At 31.4% G+C, this 17,543-nt stretch overlaps 2 protein-coding genes across 3 annotated transcripts; one reads left to right on the top strand and one right to left on the bottom strand.

Annotated features, from left to right (window-relative positions):
* Positions 1–1,693: 1,693 nt before the first annotated feature.
* Positions 1,694–2,471, top strand: LOC105641647 (protein SALT UP-REGULATED GENE A). Its single transcript, XM_012226233.4, has one exon. The coding sequence runs from the start codon at positions 1,873–1,875 to the stop codon at positions 2,314–2,316; it is 444 nt and encodes a 147-aa protein (XP_012081623.1). The 5' UTR covers positions 1,694–1,872; the 3' UTR covers positions 2,317–2,471.
* A 3,929-nt stretch (positions 2,472–6,400) lies between these two features.
* LOC105641646 (LMBR1-like membrane protein) lies at positions 6,401–17,272 on the bottom strand. Of its 2 annotated transcripts, none has more exons than XM_012226232.4 (14): positions 16,888–17,272; positions 15,915–15,991; positions 15,133–15,291; positions 14,608–14,821; positions 12,914–13,000; positions 12,674–12,813; positions 12,010–12,090; positions 11,845–11,909; positions 9,566–9,741; positions 9,314–9,444; positions 9,111–9,192; positions 8,043–8,256; positions 7,767–7,867; positions 6,401–7,327 (listed from the first exon to the last, which is right to left on the bottom strand). In XM_012226232.4, the coding sequence occupies exons 1-14, from the start codon at positions 17,053–17,055 to the stop codon at positions 6,818–6,820; spliced, it is 2,205 nt and encodes a 734-aa protein (XP_012081622.2). In that variant the 5' UTR covers positions 17,056–17,272; the 3' UTR covers positions 6,401–6,817. The 2 variants fall into 2 exon arrangements, with proteins under 2 accessions (XP_012081622.2, XP_020537983.1); XM_020682324.3 differs by having other exon boundaries at positions 15,133–15,269; positions 16,888–16,950.
* Between the last annotated feature and the right edge of the window lie 271 nt (positions 17,273–17,543).

The following is a 17,543-nucleotide window of genomic DNA, read 5'->3' as shown; positions in this document are numbered from 1 at the left end:
TACATATTGAAAAATAGTTATCCAGTCAAACTTTGAAACTTAAATGCATTAACTGTCTTTCTTTCGTCTGTCACTTTCCTAATTTATAGCACAATCTGTACGCGGATACAAAGCTAATATGAATGTATTTTGAATTTGTTCATCTGACATCTTTTTCAAAGTTTTCATTTTGAGTAAAGTACTATGTATAAATAAAATGCCGAAATTAAAAAGTTTCTCTATATAAAGAGAATGAAGGAAGTAATATTATTTCTTTTTCAACAATGGACGGAGTTGTTGACATGTCTTATGCAATGAATGTAGGGTGTTGTGTGCCAAATGCAAAGGGAAGGATTCATGGGATATGTCCTTATATTTGCTCTTGAAACTTGAAAGTGGGATATATTGGAATTTGCTACATAAATTTTTATGTTAAACATACTTGCCTCAATTTAGAAGCATGTACCTTCCCCCTCTTTTCATCTCAATTTCTAACTTTTTCTAAATTTTTCTACAGTTTGTTAATCCAATACGTGATTCTATTCTATAAACAAAAGAGTCAATGACCAAAATATATAATACAGTAAAGAATGAGAGGAAGCGGTGAGTCTCCGGCATTTCATCGGTTCCAGTGATGTCTGATGGCGGTCTTCGGTAGAGGCAACAACACCACGTGTGTCTTCGATTATTACCAATAAAAAACTACTAACCCAATTCATACGACAAACATATGTCCCATCGTTTTTCTCGAGTCTAAATAAATAAACATTTATTTATTAACGCACACCATAAATGCTCACCGTGTCCCTCCACACTTTCTAGTATTGCTATTCCACACTTCCATTTTCTTGCACGTATATTCTGTCCACGTGCACCGCTAACCACGCGTTCAGCTGATAGCTTCTCGTTTCATACGAGTCTACTTAACTCGAGTGGGTCCGAATTCTTTTGTCTTCTACTTTCAATCTTCGCCGTCCATTTAGCTCATGGTCAACCTCGACGTTAACCGTCCCGTTCATGTATGCAAATAATACAAATTTGAATGATCGCACACGTGTATTAATTTACCGGCAGAAAAAAAAAAAATCATCCCTATAAAAATAACACAATTTTTAATATTTTTTATTTTATTTATCACTTTAAAATAATTTAATCAAATTTAAGTAATTTTTTTAAGTTACCAAATTATTTTTTGGAATAGTGCTATTTGGCTAATAAATTTGAAAATCTAAAAAATTTCGTTTAGCAATAATATTTAATGCATTTAAATATGGATGAATTTATGTCTATAGCCCTTAAATATAAAAGATAAAAATATAATTGGAAATTTGGCTTCATCTCAAACTTTAATATTAATATATTACAATTAATTTGTAAGAGTAGTGTATTTGACTCGTGGTGATCTAAGATCATTGTACCTAAATTTACAGAAAAGACTTTTGGTCAACCCTTTTTAAGTGAGGACAATATTGACACTACACATATTGCACAAAGGGCAATATAGACATTTTGGATGTAATGATCTTGAATTTCCATGAACTAAAAACCTTTTTCCAATTATAATACGACATTTAACAGCTAATTACTAGTACCAGTATTATTTATTAAATGTCGACATTGAGAAGTAGAAGGGCAAGTTTGACCGTAATACCATGTACACTTGTAGATTGATCTTTACGATTCTTTAATAATGTTATTAAATGGGCTGTGATAGAAAATATTTTTGGCCTTTGCTCTCACCAATCCAAACCAGGCACTTTCCTGGAAACACGTATTGGTTCATACCTATATGATTATATATATTATATGCATACAACACTCCTCCATATGCAACAAAACCACCACCGGTATTTCAAGAATTAGGTTTAAAGAAATCTCAGAGAGCGTTTACAAATGGGTTTCTCAGAATTTCAGCAAGCATGCAAAGAGCACCCATATCATAATCACAAGCAAGGAGTTTGTCCATCTTGTCTAAGAGAGAAATTATCTAAACTATATGTCGCTCCTTTAAATGACAAAGAAGCAGCAGCAATAGCTCTTTCATCTTCTTCATTTATGTCTCTCTCTTCTGCTTCTTCTTCAAATCACATGTCTCCGGATCATCACCGTCCTCGCCGCCTTAATCATCATCATCGGAATGTTTCTGATATTATGCATTCGATATCTTTTAGGGTGAGTATTGCAGGAAATGGATTAAAGAAAAGTAGATCACTTGCTTTTGTTACAGAAGGAAAGAATGGAAAGAAGAAGAATAAGAAAGGGTTTTGGTCAAAATTGCTTCATTTGAAAGGGAAGAAAGAAGTTAATTTTGATGGAAAGGTTGCTTTAAATATATAATTTACTGATTTTATCTAAAAAAACAAATTTTTTTTGGTGTTAGATATTAATTAGTTTTGTATAGCTTTAGTTTTCCAATCTCTCTTGTGAATGACATTTTCCATTTTTGTGTTACATGAACATTAATTTCAATTTGTGATCTTGTTTTTGGGTAATAGGATGTAATTCTTCAATTAACCTTACTTTTTTTTGTTTGTTTTAATTTCTAAGTTCTAACACTAAACAATTACTCAATTGATAAGAATAGGGTTTTTTTTTTCTTTACTAATTTTTTTGATTTTTTGTTCGTTAATGACTTAAAAATGTTAGAACTAGTAATTTTTTTTCTTTAAAAATGCATTAGGTAACTGTGCGGTTAAAATTATCGGATAAACATATAAATTAGTTGGGAAAATCTAATATTGAATAAAAAAAAAGTAAAATAATTAAAAGATAATGATAGGCATTTTAAAATTTTTTTTCTTGATACCATAATCGATCATAATGGATACCTTTATGTAAGAAATCTGTCGGTTTCCTTTTCTTTTTTTCTTTGAATTTTTGTCTTCATTTGTTCCATTTTCTTTATGGATTAATATTTTATTTAAAGAGGTAGGAAACGGTTCGTAGTTCTAAGCTGGCTTATGAAAATTGAAAGGTCATGGGCTGCTCATTTTCAATTTCCAAATAATTTCCATACGTCTGATGATGAAACTTCTTAGCCCATCAAACCTGGAATTTTGACTTCTTAATTCATATAGAGAGACGTGTTCCATCATATTTATTAAATTTTCAATGCACATAGCATGTGGATTTCTTTCTTAGTTAGCGAATATATAAATTCATCTTTATATTTAAAAATTTATTATATTTTTTTTCTTTGATTCATTAAACATTCAATTTATAAAATTAAACATGCTAAATATTTTTTTTTTAATATTTTTATAAAACATTTCAACAAATAATTGAACAATGTTAACATTATTAGTCTAAAAATTATATACTAATCATAAATCAAATCAATATTTTATATATAACAATCAAAAACACCAAATTTGGTTTGCGATATTAGGATGCATAAAAATTTTCATGTAAAGTACAAGATTAAATTATGCAGTTAGCCCTTTTTTATTCTCTCAATCTCTCTCCCTTTTTCTCACTAAAATTTATATTTCTTCAATTATAAGCATTTTCTCGTAACGGAAACATGATGAGACAAAGATAAATTGAAAAAGAATTAACACTTATTTAATTTTCTAAAATGTCATATGAAATAGAAAAAGAAATTACAAAATGTCACTTGAAATGAAAGTTATTATTGAGTTTCCAAATCCACAAAATTTGAATATGCTTCTAGCCTTTTTTTTATTATTATTTATATAAAAATTCAATGGTTCGAAATAACGCTGCATACTATAAATAGCAAGTTGAAGGCCGGCTCAACTTGCTTAAATGACACAATTTGATAGAATTTAGCTCTTAACTACATACTTTTTGGTTGTCAACTAATGTTATTTTAAAATTTATTATCATTTTCAAAATACATAAATTATTTATATACCTTTCATGAAAAATTATGTGACACCTAAAATTTTATAGGAGACCAATCAATGCCCTTAAAATTAAAGAGTTTAGTGGCACATTTTTCCATCAGCAACAATTTTTGGAATTTATGAGTTTTATATATAAAATATTGATATGATATGTGGTTAATATAACACTTTGAAACAATAATTTTTTAATTTTTCAATTATTCAATAAGTATTTAAACCATTCAGATTTGTAAGTTCAAGTGTTCAATTAAATGATCAGTTTGATGTGATTTTATTTTATTTTTTAAAAAATTTTTCACTATTTCTGAAACTCTATTCGAGAATTTTAGAAGTTGGTAGCTATTAGCTAAATTTTATAGGGAATAATGATTTATAATCCATTAGCCAAAATCTAACCATTAATATAAACGCCAGGCGATGTAACATTTTTGACTCAAATCAAAATACGAGACACTTGTTTAAAAGCTCTTGTAAAATAATTTCCTTATCAATTTTTTCCTTGTTAGTATAATTATCATAAATTTTCTGCAGTTGTTGTTCTCATTTTAATAAAAATGTAGAAAAGTTTTTTTTTTTTTTTTGGACTTCATGTACAAGCAGCTTCTTATCTTTGTACTCTAAATTTTAAGATACTGTTGTAATAACAATTGTGTAAAATCTACATAAAACAATTTTTGAATAGAGCGTGGCCTCAAATTTTTTATTTCATTAAATAGAAACCAATCCAGAAGTTCAATTTGATTATACTCTACACCTGAACCAAACCATAATCGTATCAACACCACTTTTTTATTTAAATTGAATTAAAATATTCTATTTGATTAATCTTTTATAATTCTAAAATTCAAGAGTATATAATTATGAAATTCAATAAATTTTTTACTCTAATATTCAAATAAACTGTTTAAATTGTTCCAATCTGGTGGTGGTCTGATTGGTCTGCTCACTTATGTGAATAGTGAGAGCTCTCGAATTTAAGTCCTCTCGATTACAGTTGTTTTCACCAATTTAGATGAGTTAAAAGAAGGGCTATCCCCTGTTGCGTAGCCCGCCTCCGATAAACTAAAACTGTTCAAATTGTTCCATCCAACCTTATTTTGAACAGTTTGATGTAGATGAATTTCAAATAATAATTTGGATTGGTTTAAATAAGTCATTTTAAACCATTTAACTTCAACCTTAACTAGAAGAGACTATTGCTTCCCTATTAATATTATGATGGTTTACAATTTAACTATAGGTCAATTGACATTTCGTGAATCCAAAAGTCGTTTTACATGATTGATTCTCCGACCAACTTCATACTTATTTTTTCCTTTGTCTTTCAATTTGATCTTTATTAGTTCAGTTCCCCCGATCCATAAGGTTAAATTATTAAAAATACTCCAAATTTTGCTGGTAGTTTTAATTGTACCTTAAATATAACTTTCTTCTCTCGGTATTTTGAACTTTAATTTTAGTTATAATAGCACCATAATTTTAAATCGTACCCAATTTAATGAATAAATATTATTTTTGTAGAACCCAATTTAACCTTTTTCCTTAAATTAGACTCCTTCCATACCACCATTGTTTATAAATAAATATATATAGTAAAATAAAAAATAATCTATTCATCATAAAAATAAAATACTTTTATTTATTTATATAATATTGACAGCAAGTAATGATTCCTTAAAAATAAAATAACGTTGTAACGAATAAAATCTATTTTTATAAAAGATTTAAATCGAGCATAAACAAATTTCCATGCTTAAAGATTGACAAAACAAAAATCCAAATTAGTATTTTATGCTTACAACTAACTAAAATTTATTATTTTATTTGACTTTTTATAAATTTAAATTCCTAACAAATATTAATTAGGACGTTGTTAAACAGAATAGAGGGTAGCTCTCTCCTTGGCGCACCAAATTGGTGATAACAACTGTGGTTGAGAGAACTCGAACTCGAGACCTTCCATTCCTCACATGAGTGAGAAGACCAATCAGTTAAACAGTGAATTTTTAATTAACCTGGCCATATTAGTTTCACAAAAATAATATTTTATTTATTAAATTGGATACAATGAAAATAATATTTTATTCATTAAATTGGATACAATTTGAAATTTCGGATGCTATCGTAACTAAAGCTAAAGTTTATGGTACTAGGAGGAAAAAAAGTTAAATTTAGAGTACAATTAAAACTACCCGTAAAGATTGAGATATTTTTAATGATTTAGCTAATCCATAAAGAATCAAGAGGAATAATGGGTTATACAGTAGAAGGTAGCCCTTACCTCTCCTTATATTTTCTGAAAAAATAAATAGACCACGACTGATTTCCAAACCACAGTGATATTTCTAAAGGACAGTGGTATTCACACATGGTTTCTAAAGGATAGTGCTATTCACACGCACCTAGTCTGGCATTATATTAAAAAAATTGAATAGAAAAATTTTTAAAAAAAAAATTAACAAATTTTGAATGAAAAATTAGAAAATTTTTCGTAGGTTAGTGAATAATACATTTTCGTTAATTGCCCTTAAGAAAGAGATCAAGAAGTCAAATTATTTTTAAGAATTAAGTCAAAATTTTAATAATTTCAAAATATTTATGTTAGCTAAATACAACATTTCCTGGAAGCATTCAAGCCCTTCGATTCCAAGGGGCATGCTATCTTCTTTACAAATTAATAACTCAATAAGGACATTGTTTTCAAATATTTTGTGACATCAAATTACTTTTTACTGCTACGATTCAAAATAGTGGACGTTTTTCTTCTTCATCTTCTCTCTGTCCATCCTATCGTATATCTGAGTTTTCCCATTTCTGATGTATGTATGATATCTCCGTCTGGTAGATCAGCCTCCTAAATTTCAGTCGAAAAAATTTGGTGTAAGATGGGCATCACCCGTTTATCTATACATCTTGTGTTTCAGTTTCTACAACATCCACAATTTCCTATTCCTCTGACAAATCCAACCTCATCTGCCAGGGCCTGATATTGCATCCACAGTGTCGTCATCATCATCACTATTAACATCACTGTTAACGCCACGTTCATCAGATGGCCGTTTCAATCTTTGGAATATCTCATCGAGAGACTCAAATGATGAACCACGAGAGACAAGTTTAGTTTCCTGAACTTGGCGTAAAGGTAGAAATCTTTTAACCCCTATGTTTGCCTTAAAGCTTTGAAACCCATTCTTCATTGATTCCCATTTTGACACCAAACCAGATGGCCCACCTGTTGGGGTGTTGGATTCAGCTGTGCCTGCATTGAGCAATGACACCTTAGCAGAGGCGATATTCTTCTCCACAGGTGGTGTACTGGCGTTTCTACTCTGTTCTCTCATGGCTGCGTACTTGTTGCTGATGGCTTCTTTGCTGGTGCTATATCTACGATTCTCTTCTTTTAAAGGGGTCGATGTGCTTCCCTTTATGTCATTAGCAACTAAACTAGTTGTTGCCTTCATTTCAACAGCCACCTTTTCCTGAGAATTTTACTTGGTAGTTAGTAGGTGAGATATATATCATTCTTATTCTTAAGAAGAATGGGAAAAAAAAGAATAAGAATAGCATTTTACATGAACCTCATTATTTATCGTATTGAGTTTTGATAATCCATCAAATTGCATGTAAGCATCTGGTTTAGTTCAGCTAACTAAAATCTTCAGTTAATCCAAATTTTTAAACTTTCAGAACACAACACTATCTGAACTGAACCAAATCAAACCAAATGTTTCAGTTGGGTATTAGGATACTAAAATGACCAAATAATTATAAATTATGAGTTATACATTATTTATTTATAAATAAATAAAAGAACTGCAGCTTTAATTACATATAGTCAGCATTACCTTTTTGAAAAATAAAAATTTGAGAAAAAAAAAGCTACTGCAAGCGTGTCAGTTTCGAAATGTGAGTACTTACTGCATTACTGCTGCCAGACTCGATATCCACACTATTGAAGTTTCTTGCCAATGGAATAACATGCTCACCAACATTTTCTCCTTGTTCCAGCCAAGATCGTTCTGTAAAAATGAGACATAAATAAGGAGAAACAAAGTTTAAATTTCAAGCAATTTATGTCTGACAGATGTAAGGATAAAAAAATAATTAATTAAATTCAAGCATAAGTCTTGACAGCACTGTATAGCATAATGTATATAATATAAAATTATAAAAGGGCAAGTCCAAAGCAGTTACCTTTTTGTAGGATAATCATTCCTGATGGATCAAATCCATCAGTATCATCTGCTTCAGTTTGAAATCTAAATTTCTTCCAACTCCCAAAGAAACCAATCACACGGTCAAAGAAATTGCTTGCGACTAACAGGGTGTATATAACCATTATGAGAGGATAGATTTTGTTAAACCCACTTCCAAAAAAAGATACAGCTTCATCAATTTTTCCCATTCGCTGCAACCAGTGCATTATTATACACCAAATTAATCAAGGACAAGATGAGAAACTCAATAACAGAAACTCTAAATAGCTCAAAGGCAAAACCAAAAGCACAAATATGACAGGAAAAAAATATGCAGGCACGCACAAACCGAGACATTGAAAACCTGCAAAGTTTAACCAAACTGGATATTGATGCTAGAGTAAATCGAAAAGAAAAATAAATAAAAATAAAAAAAACAAGCATGATCTGTAGTTTGCGATTGAAAATGAGAAACCATAGAAGATTACACAGGAACTCAGGTAAGAATTTACCAGACAATATAACAGAAAATTCACTCTACTGAGTTGCGTCAACTCTTGAAAGTGCAAGAAAGAAGCCATTCCTGAGCAGCATTGCTTTCTACATACTTCCCTAACTTTATACAACAGCTATTCAAAACTATTCACAGTTTTTACTACAAGTAATAGACAAAACAAGTTCCAAAGGCTTATGAATTGGTGGTCTCCTTGAAATTCCATGCTACTTTAATCTAGCCATAGATTAGAAAATTTTCATTATCAATACCAAATACCAAAAAGGCAAGATTTTCCCAAGGCCAAAAAAAGGGGACATAAAAAAAAAAAAAAAAACAAAGAGACAAGTCAATAAGCTAGACTAGCATTGGAACATTTCCAAAGCTTAAAGACTGTAAGATACATATTATATTCGCTCTTAGGGAATCTAATTAATGTGATTCCTACAGTCTGGATATTGGAACCTGGATTAGATTATCAAGACAATCATTCCACAATACTGTTAAGACTCACTTTGTTTGTCTCTGCTCCGACAAGATATGCATGTATATGAGAGCTGAGTGGAGACTTACCTTTTCAAATATGGTTTTAGCGTGAAGATCGATGAGATTGAGAAAGTTGTATGAAATTGGAGCAGCATACCGAGCAACCATCCTAAGGGGCATGTTAATTGTTAAGATTAGATATGCTAAGGCTTCTTCTTGTCTAACGAGGAGGAGGAGGAGCAGAAGAAGAAGAAGATTTGATAATAATATATCCCTCAGGAAAAACTTACGAGCATATCATAAGCAAGCTGACTGAGCTTGTCTGCCTGGGTGTTAAAGAGTAAAACATCAGCATTCCAATTTTGAACAAAGAGTAGTACGTGCAGACGCACATATACATCAAAGGCACAAGAGCCAACACCTGATAAACAAAACAGAAAGAAGTAATAGAGTAAAAACCATGTAACTACACAGGACACAAATGATGCAAGTAAATACCAATAAAACCAGGAATAGAATTATCCAGCAGAAGATGACAATACCTGGACTAACAGTTCTTGCCTTCCTATAGAGTTAATCAGGATTGAAAAAAGTGAAAGATCAACTCCAGTCGGTAGCAGAGTTGCCTCTGCTAAAAGAATTGCAGCTGACATAGTTCCAAGTATGATAGCCAAGAGCTTCTCAAATTGCTTTCTCAGGATGCATCGCCAAAAAAACTCTGCAAGACAGGATAATTTTTGAAGTGTTACAGCTCCAACACAATAGATCTGCCAAATTAAAAATTTTAAGAAAATCTAACCATCACAAAATTTAAAATATAGCATATTAAATAATAACGACATATTTTATTAATTAAATGAGCGCCAGCATCAGAGATATGTTTACATGTTCCTGTGCATGCTACCAGAAAAACATCATGTTCTGGTGATGGTACAGATATAGGGACAATATACAAAAACTTGGCTTGATACATTATATGAGGGGGTTGGCTTGGTCCAATATTCTACATAGTGATACACTTCAAAACACTTACTGAGATTATTTGCAAATATTGCAGAATTGGTAAATGATCACAGAAATTCTTAACATCCGCTCTGAGAAACATAATGGCCAATTCACGTTTCAATACTTGTAACTATGATCCTGACTCCTGTCATTTAGCATTCATGAAGAAAAAAATCTAACTACAATTTTCAATTAAGCTTTCCTTTCAGGAATCTGGAGTTTCGGAATTTGTGGCCGTGAGATATTCACATTATCTAAAATTTTTTAAATATTGTATAAAATTTATCTAAAATTTGAATAGAGGTTAATTCATTCATTTGTTTAGGAGCTATATAGTCTTACACCTGGTGCTAGAACTGTATATTTTCAAAATTCATATTCTAATTTTGTTCTCTAGTTTATGTGTCTCCTAATAATTCACTAGGGTAACAGAGTGTTTAATGGCTTCTAAAGCTCTAAAACTGTTATTTGAGTTTCATAATTTTATATTTGGTTGATACTTTAGTGGCATTAAGCTGCTAAAAGGCCTTCAGTTTCTGATCAGGACAAAACTTGAGTACACAGAAGAAGTATATCAGTTAGTCTCATTTGGACCTCCCATTTTACCTTTGGCTAGGGTGCACTAGATTTAGATGTTTGCAAAGGAATATTTTTCCAAATGATATAACGCTTTAATGAATTACATGGTCTTTAAACAGATGATATTGAACTTGGATTAGGATTTGAGAGTCATCAAAAGTTCTTTTTTCTTTACTCGTATAGATATCAATTTCTTTTTTTGTTTCATTATTTTTGCAGGTTAGCTTGATTAGTTCTCCTTGCTGCATCACGATGGTTAAGACTAAGGTTCCAGAGCCTTATGACACACTCTAGTCACTACATCATAGATGCTTATATGTTCTGCCCAAGTGAAACAGAGAACAAAGTCCACCATACTATTGTGAATGCATAGCAGAACAACTCACTTGTGTGCTGACAAACACTCATGATTTCCGAGACTGGATAGGAGGACACTAAGAAAATTAAGGAGACACCAATATTTTAATTTTATTAGTTTCTAAGTGCTGATGTGTGACCCACATCCAATTGTCCAGCTAAGAAGCTAAATCAGACACGGCGCACTCCAATTACACCTTGAATAAAGATGAACCCAGTTCAAACTTAAGTGATCAATTGATAAGCTTGATTTTTTTTTTTTTTTTTTGTACCCACAATTCCATGAATATTTTTGGTATGTATTTTTCCAAATTTCTCATTTATCTTTTATGAATTTAATCTATATGTTTAAATTTAACTATCTTGTCTTACTTTTGTTTTCTTTGTTGGATTTTATTTTTGTTTTATTCAAATATTTTCATAATCAATAACATTTTCTATTGACCATTTGATGAAAGCAATTACATGAATTTTCGCCCCGCAAATCAATGAATATTTTTTTTATATAAATTTTTTTCAAATTATTCATTTATCTTTTATGAATTTTTTATGTTTAAACTTATAAGCTTGAAAATAATTTTTCTCACTTTTTTTTCTTAATTGGATTTTTTTTTTTTATTCAAATATTTCACCAATAAAATTTTCTATTTATCATAGAATGAACCGCTGAGATGGATTTTCAAACACTCCCCCCCCCCCCCCCCGCGGGAAAAATAAATAAATAAATAAGTAAACAAAAAAAAAACACTGAATTCCTGGTTCCACCTCTATATAAGATCATTAGAACAATTAAATTATTTTTAAAAAGTAATAATCAATCCTCATGCAGTGCAATATAAAACATAATAAAAATAAATGGGTTAACAGAAGCAGTGATTACCAATTGTATCAAAGAGTGACCCCAATTTACCAGTTCGAGCAGGTCTGAAGCTTGAAATATATTTCCTATTGCAATAGCATATGAAGACATAAGGTCCTTGCCAAACAACTTGAAAAATACATACAAAGAACAAAATGAAAATAGAATTCCCAATTAGGAGCAAACCATCCAGTTGAACTGGCACGTTCATAATTTTTAATTGTATCTTCCAGTTCAAGGGCTTCTGAGACATAGGTCATATACTCACTGCAAAAGGTAAATTAAATGAATGTGAAAAACCATTAATATGCGCCCCAACAAATTGAGAATTCAGACTCACACTTCCAAACTGAAGAACTAGCATTAGCTAAAACCATAAAATCACAAGTCACTCAAAAGTGTCATACCCCTGGAAATGCAATAGAAGTGAACTAGCAGTTTTCATACTAACGATAAAAGACTTCAAAGAGGTAAGAAAGACACAAATCTGGAACATTCTCAAAACTATGGGCATTACAAACAAGAATACTCTTTTATGTTGGGAATCATAGAACACTGAAATATCATTGCCATCGGCAGAAATTGAAAATTATGTTCTAAAAGAGTTCATGATCTAATATTAATAGCACTTGAAGGACAGTAAAGTGCATTCACTAAAAGAAGCAGACAGAAATTGTAGCAACAGAAATGCACAGCCTAAAGACAGGGTGAAAGTATAAATGCAACGGTCATTATTGCTACTACAGAAATAAGAAGATATGAAGGTATCAAGCAAATACCCAAATATCAGCGATGGTGAGAATAACTCCTAATGAGTTCTTCTTCAATGAATATATATCTACTAGTTTACCTTTTATAACGATAATAACCTTCACGAGCTCCCCTAAGATGACGTCTAAGTGTTGCCATTGACTTCTCATCCGTATCATAGTCCATATCATTTTCTCCCAATCGGCCACCTTGTGGTTTAAAGGATGGATCCTCCCTAAACTGCAAAAAGAAAATAGTATTGCATAAAATTGAAAGAGGGCCCACCTAACAAGTGGAGAGAGAGAGAGAGAGAGAGAGAGAGAGAGAGAAGGAGATATACCATTTGAGCTAGCATGTTATCTATGACATTCATGTAAGGTCTCAAAGGGTCACGCTTGGACATCTGATTGGATGTTGCCTGAGCAACCTATTGAGGGAAAGCATAAGCAATAAATTGAGAAAGCAAGCAAGCAAGCACAAAGACAGGAGTCAGTTAGATTAGATGAACCATCTTCACGCATATGAAAGTGATGAAACTAAAAGTTTCAAATTCCCATCGAAAATTAAGACAAATGGTGACTTGTTCACCTATATAGTTGTATGAGAATATATTTTCTGAAACAATAGGTGCTGAAAGTGCAATTTATTTTCAAAAAACATGTCTAACTTCAAACACATATAGTTATACATAAAAATTGATGTGGACAAGGATATCAAGAAAATTCAAATTCATAAACTCGGATTTTAGAATTATGTTCTACATTTTATATAGGTTTTAGTTGGCTTATTAAAGCACATCTTTTAGTTCCCCTAGAGTTATATTTATATGTCTATTAAATAAATAAGAAGCTGGTTTAGTATTTCTCAAGGGAAATTTTGTAATTTCAAGCTTTGCCAGAAAATCTGTCCAGATTTCTAATTTTATAATCATATGTAGTGTCCCTTCCTCTCATTCGGCTCCAGTAGTTATACCAATTAAGAATTTACTTTAATGCATAGGTACCATCCGAAAAGAGGAAAAAACGGAGTCTATGTGTCCAAATCCTTAAGAGGATTGAGAAGCTTTGAAGCCTTTTACCTTTAATGGTTTAGGATTTGTTTGGGTCTATAAATAATATCCATGCTGGTGATGCTTTAAAATTAAGATTTCAGCCAACAAAATTCCAGAATTTATGCTCGTGATTTGATTTTTATGATGAATTCTACCCCTAGAAAATGTGATTCTTGCTTCATAGGAGTGACCTCTAGATCATACAGTTTTAGGCTAGTAGTTTATTTTTCTTTGTACAACTTTTTGTTTTTGTTTTTTTCTAAAGAAAAAGAAATCTGGCAAGTCAATTTATAACCCTAATTCCTGATTTGTAAAAATCAAAACTGTAGCCTGAATTTCTATAAATCCACGTTGTTCCTAGACGTCCTGCGCCAGAATTGGTGCTTTACACTTGCTGGAAGTTGCAACATCACTTTGCATCTGTTTTACAACTAATCCTTAACAGCATCAACATACACCACTTAATTTTGGCGGCAAGGAAAAAAAAAAGATCTCACTGAAAAAGAAATAAATGTAATGATAGAACTGATAGAAACATCTCAGCAAAAAAAGATAAAAGAAAATATCAAAAACCACATGATATCGATATTGAATGCCTATGTCAATTAACTATTGCTTTGTGGTACTGAAACACGTATGTTTTATATCCAAGAAGGAAACATGACCAGCAAGCATACATATAGGACCTAAAACTATTGAAACTTGCACTAGCTTCAATGCAATGAAATCTGAAAAAAAAAAGGTTCATGGAGACCATACAATGAAGTGCTCATGATTAGGAAGGGGGAAGGAATGAAGAACTCTAGAGCGACCAAGACAAAGAATAAATTTCTATTAGCTTAAAAATAAGAAAAAAAAAAAATAGTCAATTGCAGAAAATAAAGGCATATGCTCCTTCAAATATTGGTAACATGCAATTAATAAAATATGGTTCATAAATTTGGTTGTTTTGGGTAGTGGTTGGGATCCAAAAGAACACTTACTACAATAGCATTTGAAAGTTCTTGATGAGCATCATCAAGCTTCACAGCCATTTTGGCAATTTTATGAGAAAGAACTTTTTGGCGAGTTGTCCAATCAGCATTTCTCCATAGGCTTTTGGGAATTTCACTCAAACCAAAACCAAGAAGAAAGGCGCCTGTAACAAGTCCAAAAGTATTCGAGCATGCCATGGCAAAACCAAGCACACCTTCACTCCTGTCAATAAAGATAGTAAGCAAACATGATATCTAACCAATTTTTTCAAGTGCTGAATGAAATTATATCCATTGATGTATCTACACACAGTCTGTTCTATGTCCCAATATAATGTTGTGAACCCCCAATAAATTCAGTATAGAAAGTAGAAACAAAATATAATATATTCAGCATGTGAATAAAAGAAAAAGATGCAGAAGCTTCTAAAGTGAAAGCAAATAAATGAATTAAGATCTAACAAAATGCCAGCAAAATGCGAAGTCAGGAATATGAAGTAAAGAAAGCAAGCTTTAGGGTGAAAAGAAACGAACTCTATCTTATGCATCATGATGAGAAGGATAAGTCCAAAGAGCCCAATAGATCCCACAATTAAATAGAAGACCAAATTGGCATGTATGCTAGTCCTTAATCTTTCCGTCACAGTAAAGTCTCCAGCATCTTCAAAACCCTGGATAAGGGGCACCACAGCCCTGCTTAGAGATAACATAATTAATATATATGAGGAATAGTGCATCTAAAAAAAATAAAATATCTACAATTATTCTTAAGGAAAAAAAAATAATCACCGAGTACAATGAGACTCAACAATTATATATATATTCTCTGTCTCTCTGTGGCAAATAAAGGACCAGCAAATCTTGCAAATTGATAAGGTCCATTTTTTTTCCAAACAAAGAGAGAGAGTGTGTGTGTGTTTGAGCATGTTTTTATATAAATATAAGATGAAAAAAGAGTTCAGGTGAATTTGTACTGCGTATGCACTGAAAAAGGAAAAATGGCTTCTTATAGAACACTACAACTCATGCATGTCTGTAATGAACTGTGAATTCTGAGCAGCATGTGTGATAGAAATATGTAATCCATTTTTAAACAATTTTATTTCCTATATTTTGCACATGAGTCCAGTAACTAAATAATAGGATCACATTGGTGTGTCCTTGACTTCTTGAACACTATTACACTATACAATGATTAAAGAACAATAACAACATTGTTGAAAATCAAAAGGTGATATTAGATGCACTCAGTTCAGTGTAATAACTAATAGGATAGAGAGGAGGATAAAAAAAATATAAGCTTACTTGCTACATACCATGTAAGTAAAAACGTACTCCAATACGACCAACTCCAAAAGAAAGAAATGCCTCCATTGTCAAGATGAAATTTTGTCTGTACATATGATAAAAGATTAAACAATGTTAATGAAAGCTTCCATCAACCACAACCCATTCAAAATTCTCTATTAAAAATTCAAACTTTCAGCATATTTTTTCTTCTGGCAAATAGGAACCTTGATCCTAAAGGGAGAAGAAAGTGACAAGGAACTAGAAAATGGAAGTGATGAGAATTTAATAACTGTAGCCAACTTAAACAAAACAAGTAAACCCCATATGTATTGCACATAAGGAGAATGTTAGCATGTACAAAATACAGATAAATAATTTAAAACAGTATTTTCGTAATAAAAGCAATAGCATTTTCATGCCACCTGTAAAGTTGTTGACATCAAATGCCTAACCATAAAACACAATTGAAAATTGCAACAACATATTTTCTTTTCATGAACATGATGAGAACAAGAAGCTAACATAAGAGCACCAAAAACTGAAAGTAATGGTTATCTACTAATCAATGCAAGTCCTTACAATAATACGTAAAAGAGGAAAATAACTAAAAAAGAGAAAAGGTACACTAGTACTTCTCAAGTTTATAATCAATCAAAGTAAACTCTAACCAAAGTGAATACAAAACTACTTTTAAGTACGATTAAAATGTTCATCTTCTAAGTGACTCCAAACCTATTCAGCTCCTGTTTTCTTTAAATTATCAATAAATTCTCGCTAAAATGATACTTCAGCTAAAATGATAAGACCATTCCATATTCAAATCCTATCTACAATGAAAACTAAACGATTCCTCCATAAATTTTCCAAGAAAACCATATTTCTTCCCTCAAACGATCGGTAAATTAAGGTAAGGAAATGAAATTGAACAAATTTAACACAAAAATAAGAAATGAAATGAAATGAAACAAGTGCGATTAAGATAAAAAGAATTAGAATCACCGTATGGATATCGGCGGGAACAAGGATGATAATGGAAAGAGAACAGAACCAGGTGTATCCGACGGTGAAAAAGACATAACGAGGAACCTCCGGTCCAGCGAAGTACCTCAACGTCAAAATCACCATGCCTAGGGTTAGAGGTAGCGAGATCAGGTAAAACACCCACATCTCTCTCCGCCTCTTCTTCTTCTATCACTTTCTCCTTCTTCTTCTTCAATAATCTCTGCTGTGAAAATGTGTTTAGACAGGTAGATAATGGGACCCGGTAAAGCGGATCCGAGAAAGGCCCGATCGCTGCAATTTTTCTTTTTCTTTTTTCTTTACTCTTTTTTTTTTTTTTTTTTTCTTTTTTTTGGTTTTTCTCAGCTAGCGTGTGTTTCTATTTCTCTGCGTATGTTTTTGCGCGTTCTTTTATACTTGCGATTGCGCGCGCCGTGTTGCTTCTCCGGTCTTATTTTTTGTTTGGCATGCATGCCATTGCCTCCAATGAAATTAACATATTTATTTTTTTATTACTTTATATAAATTTAAAACTCATTTTATTATGTTAGATTAATTTTTTTTAGAATAAATATTAAACTAAATCTTTTAAAAATAAATAATCAATTTTAGAAACTATTTTTTTCTGCATTTATAATTAAATATCTCCATTAATT

Source organism: Jatropha curcas, chromosome 3 (assembly GCF_041381405.1).
Source record: "Jatropha curcas cultivar XTBG-Jc1 chromosome 3, XTBG_Jcur_1.0, whole genome shotgun sequence".
Lineage (NCBI taxonomy): Eukaryota > Viridiplantae > Streptophyta > Magnoliopsida > Malpighiales > Euphorbiaceae > Jatropha > Jatropha curcas.
The sequence above is the reverse complement of the archived record's forward strand: the minus strand, read 5'-3'. Positions and strand labels throughout refer to the sequence as shown.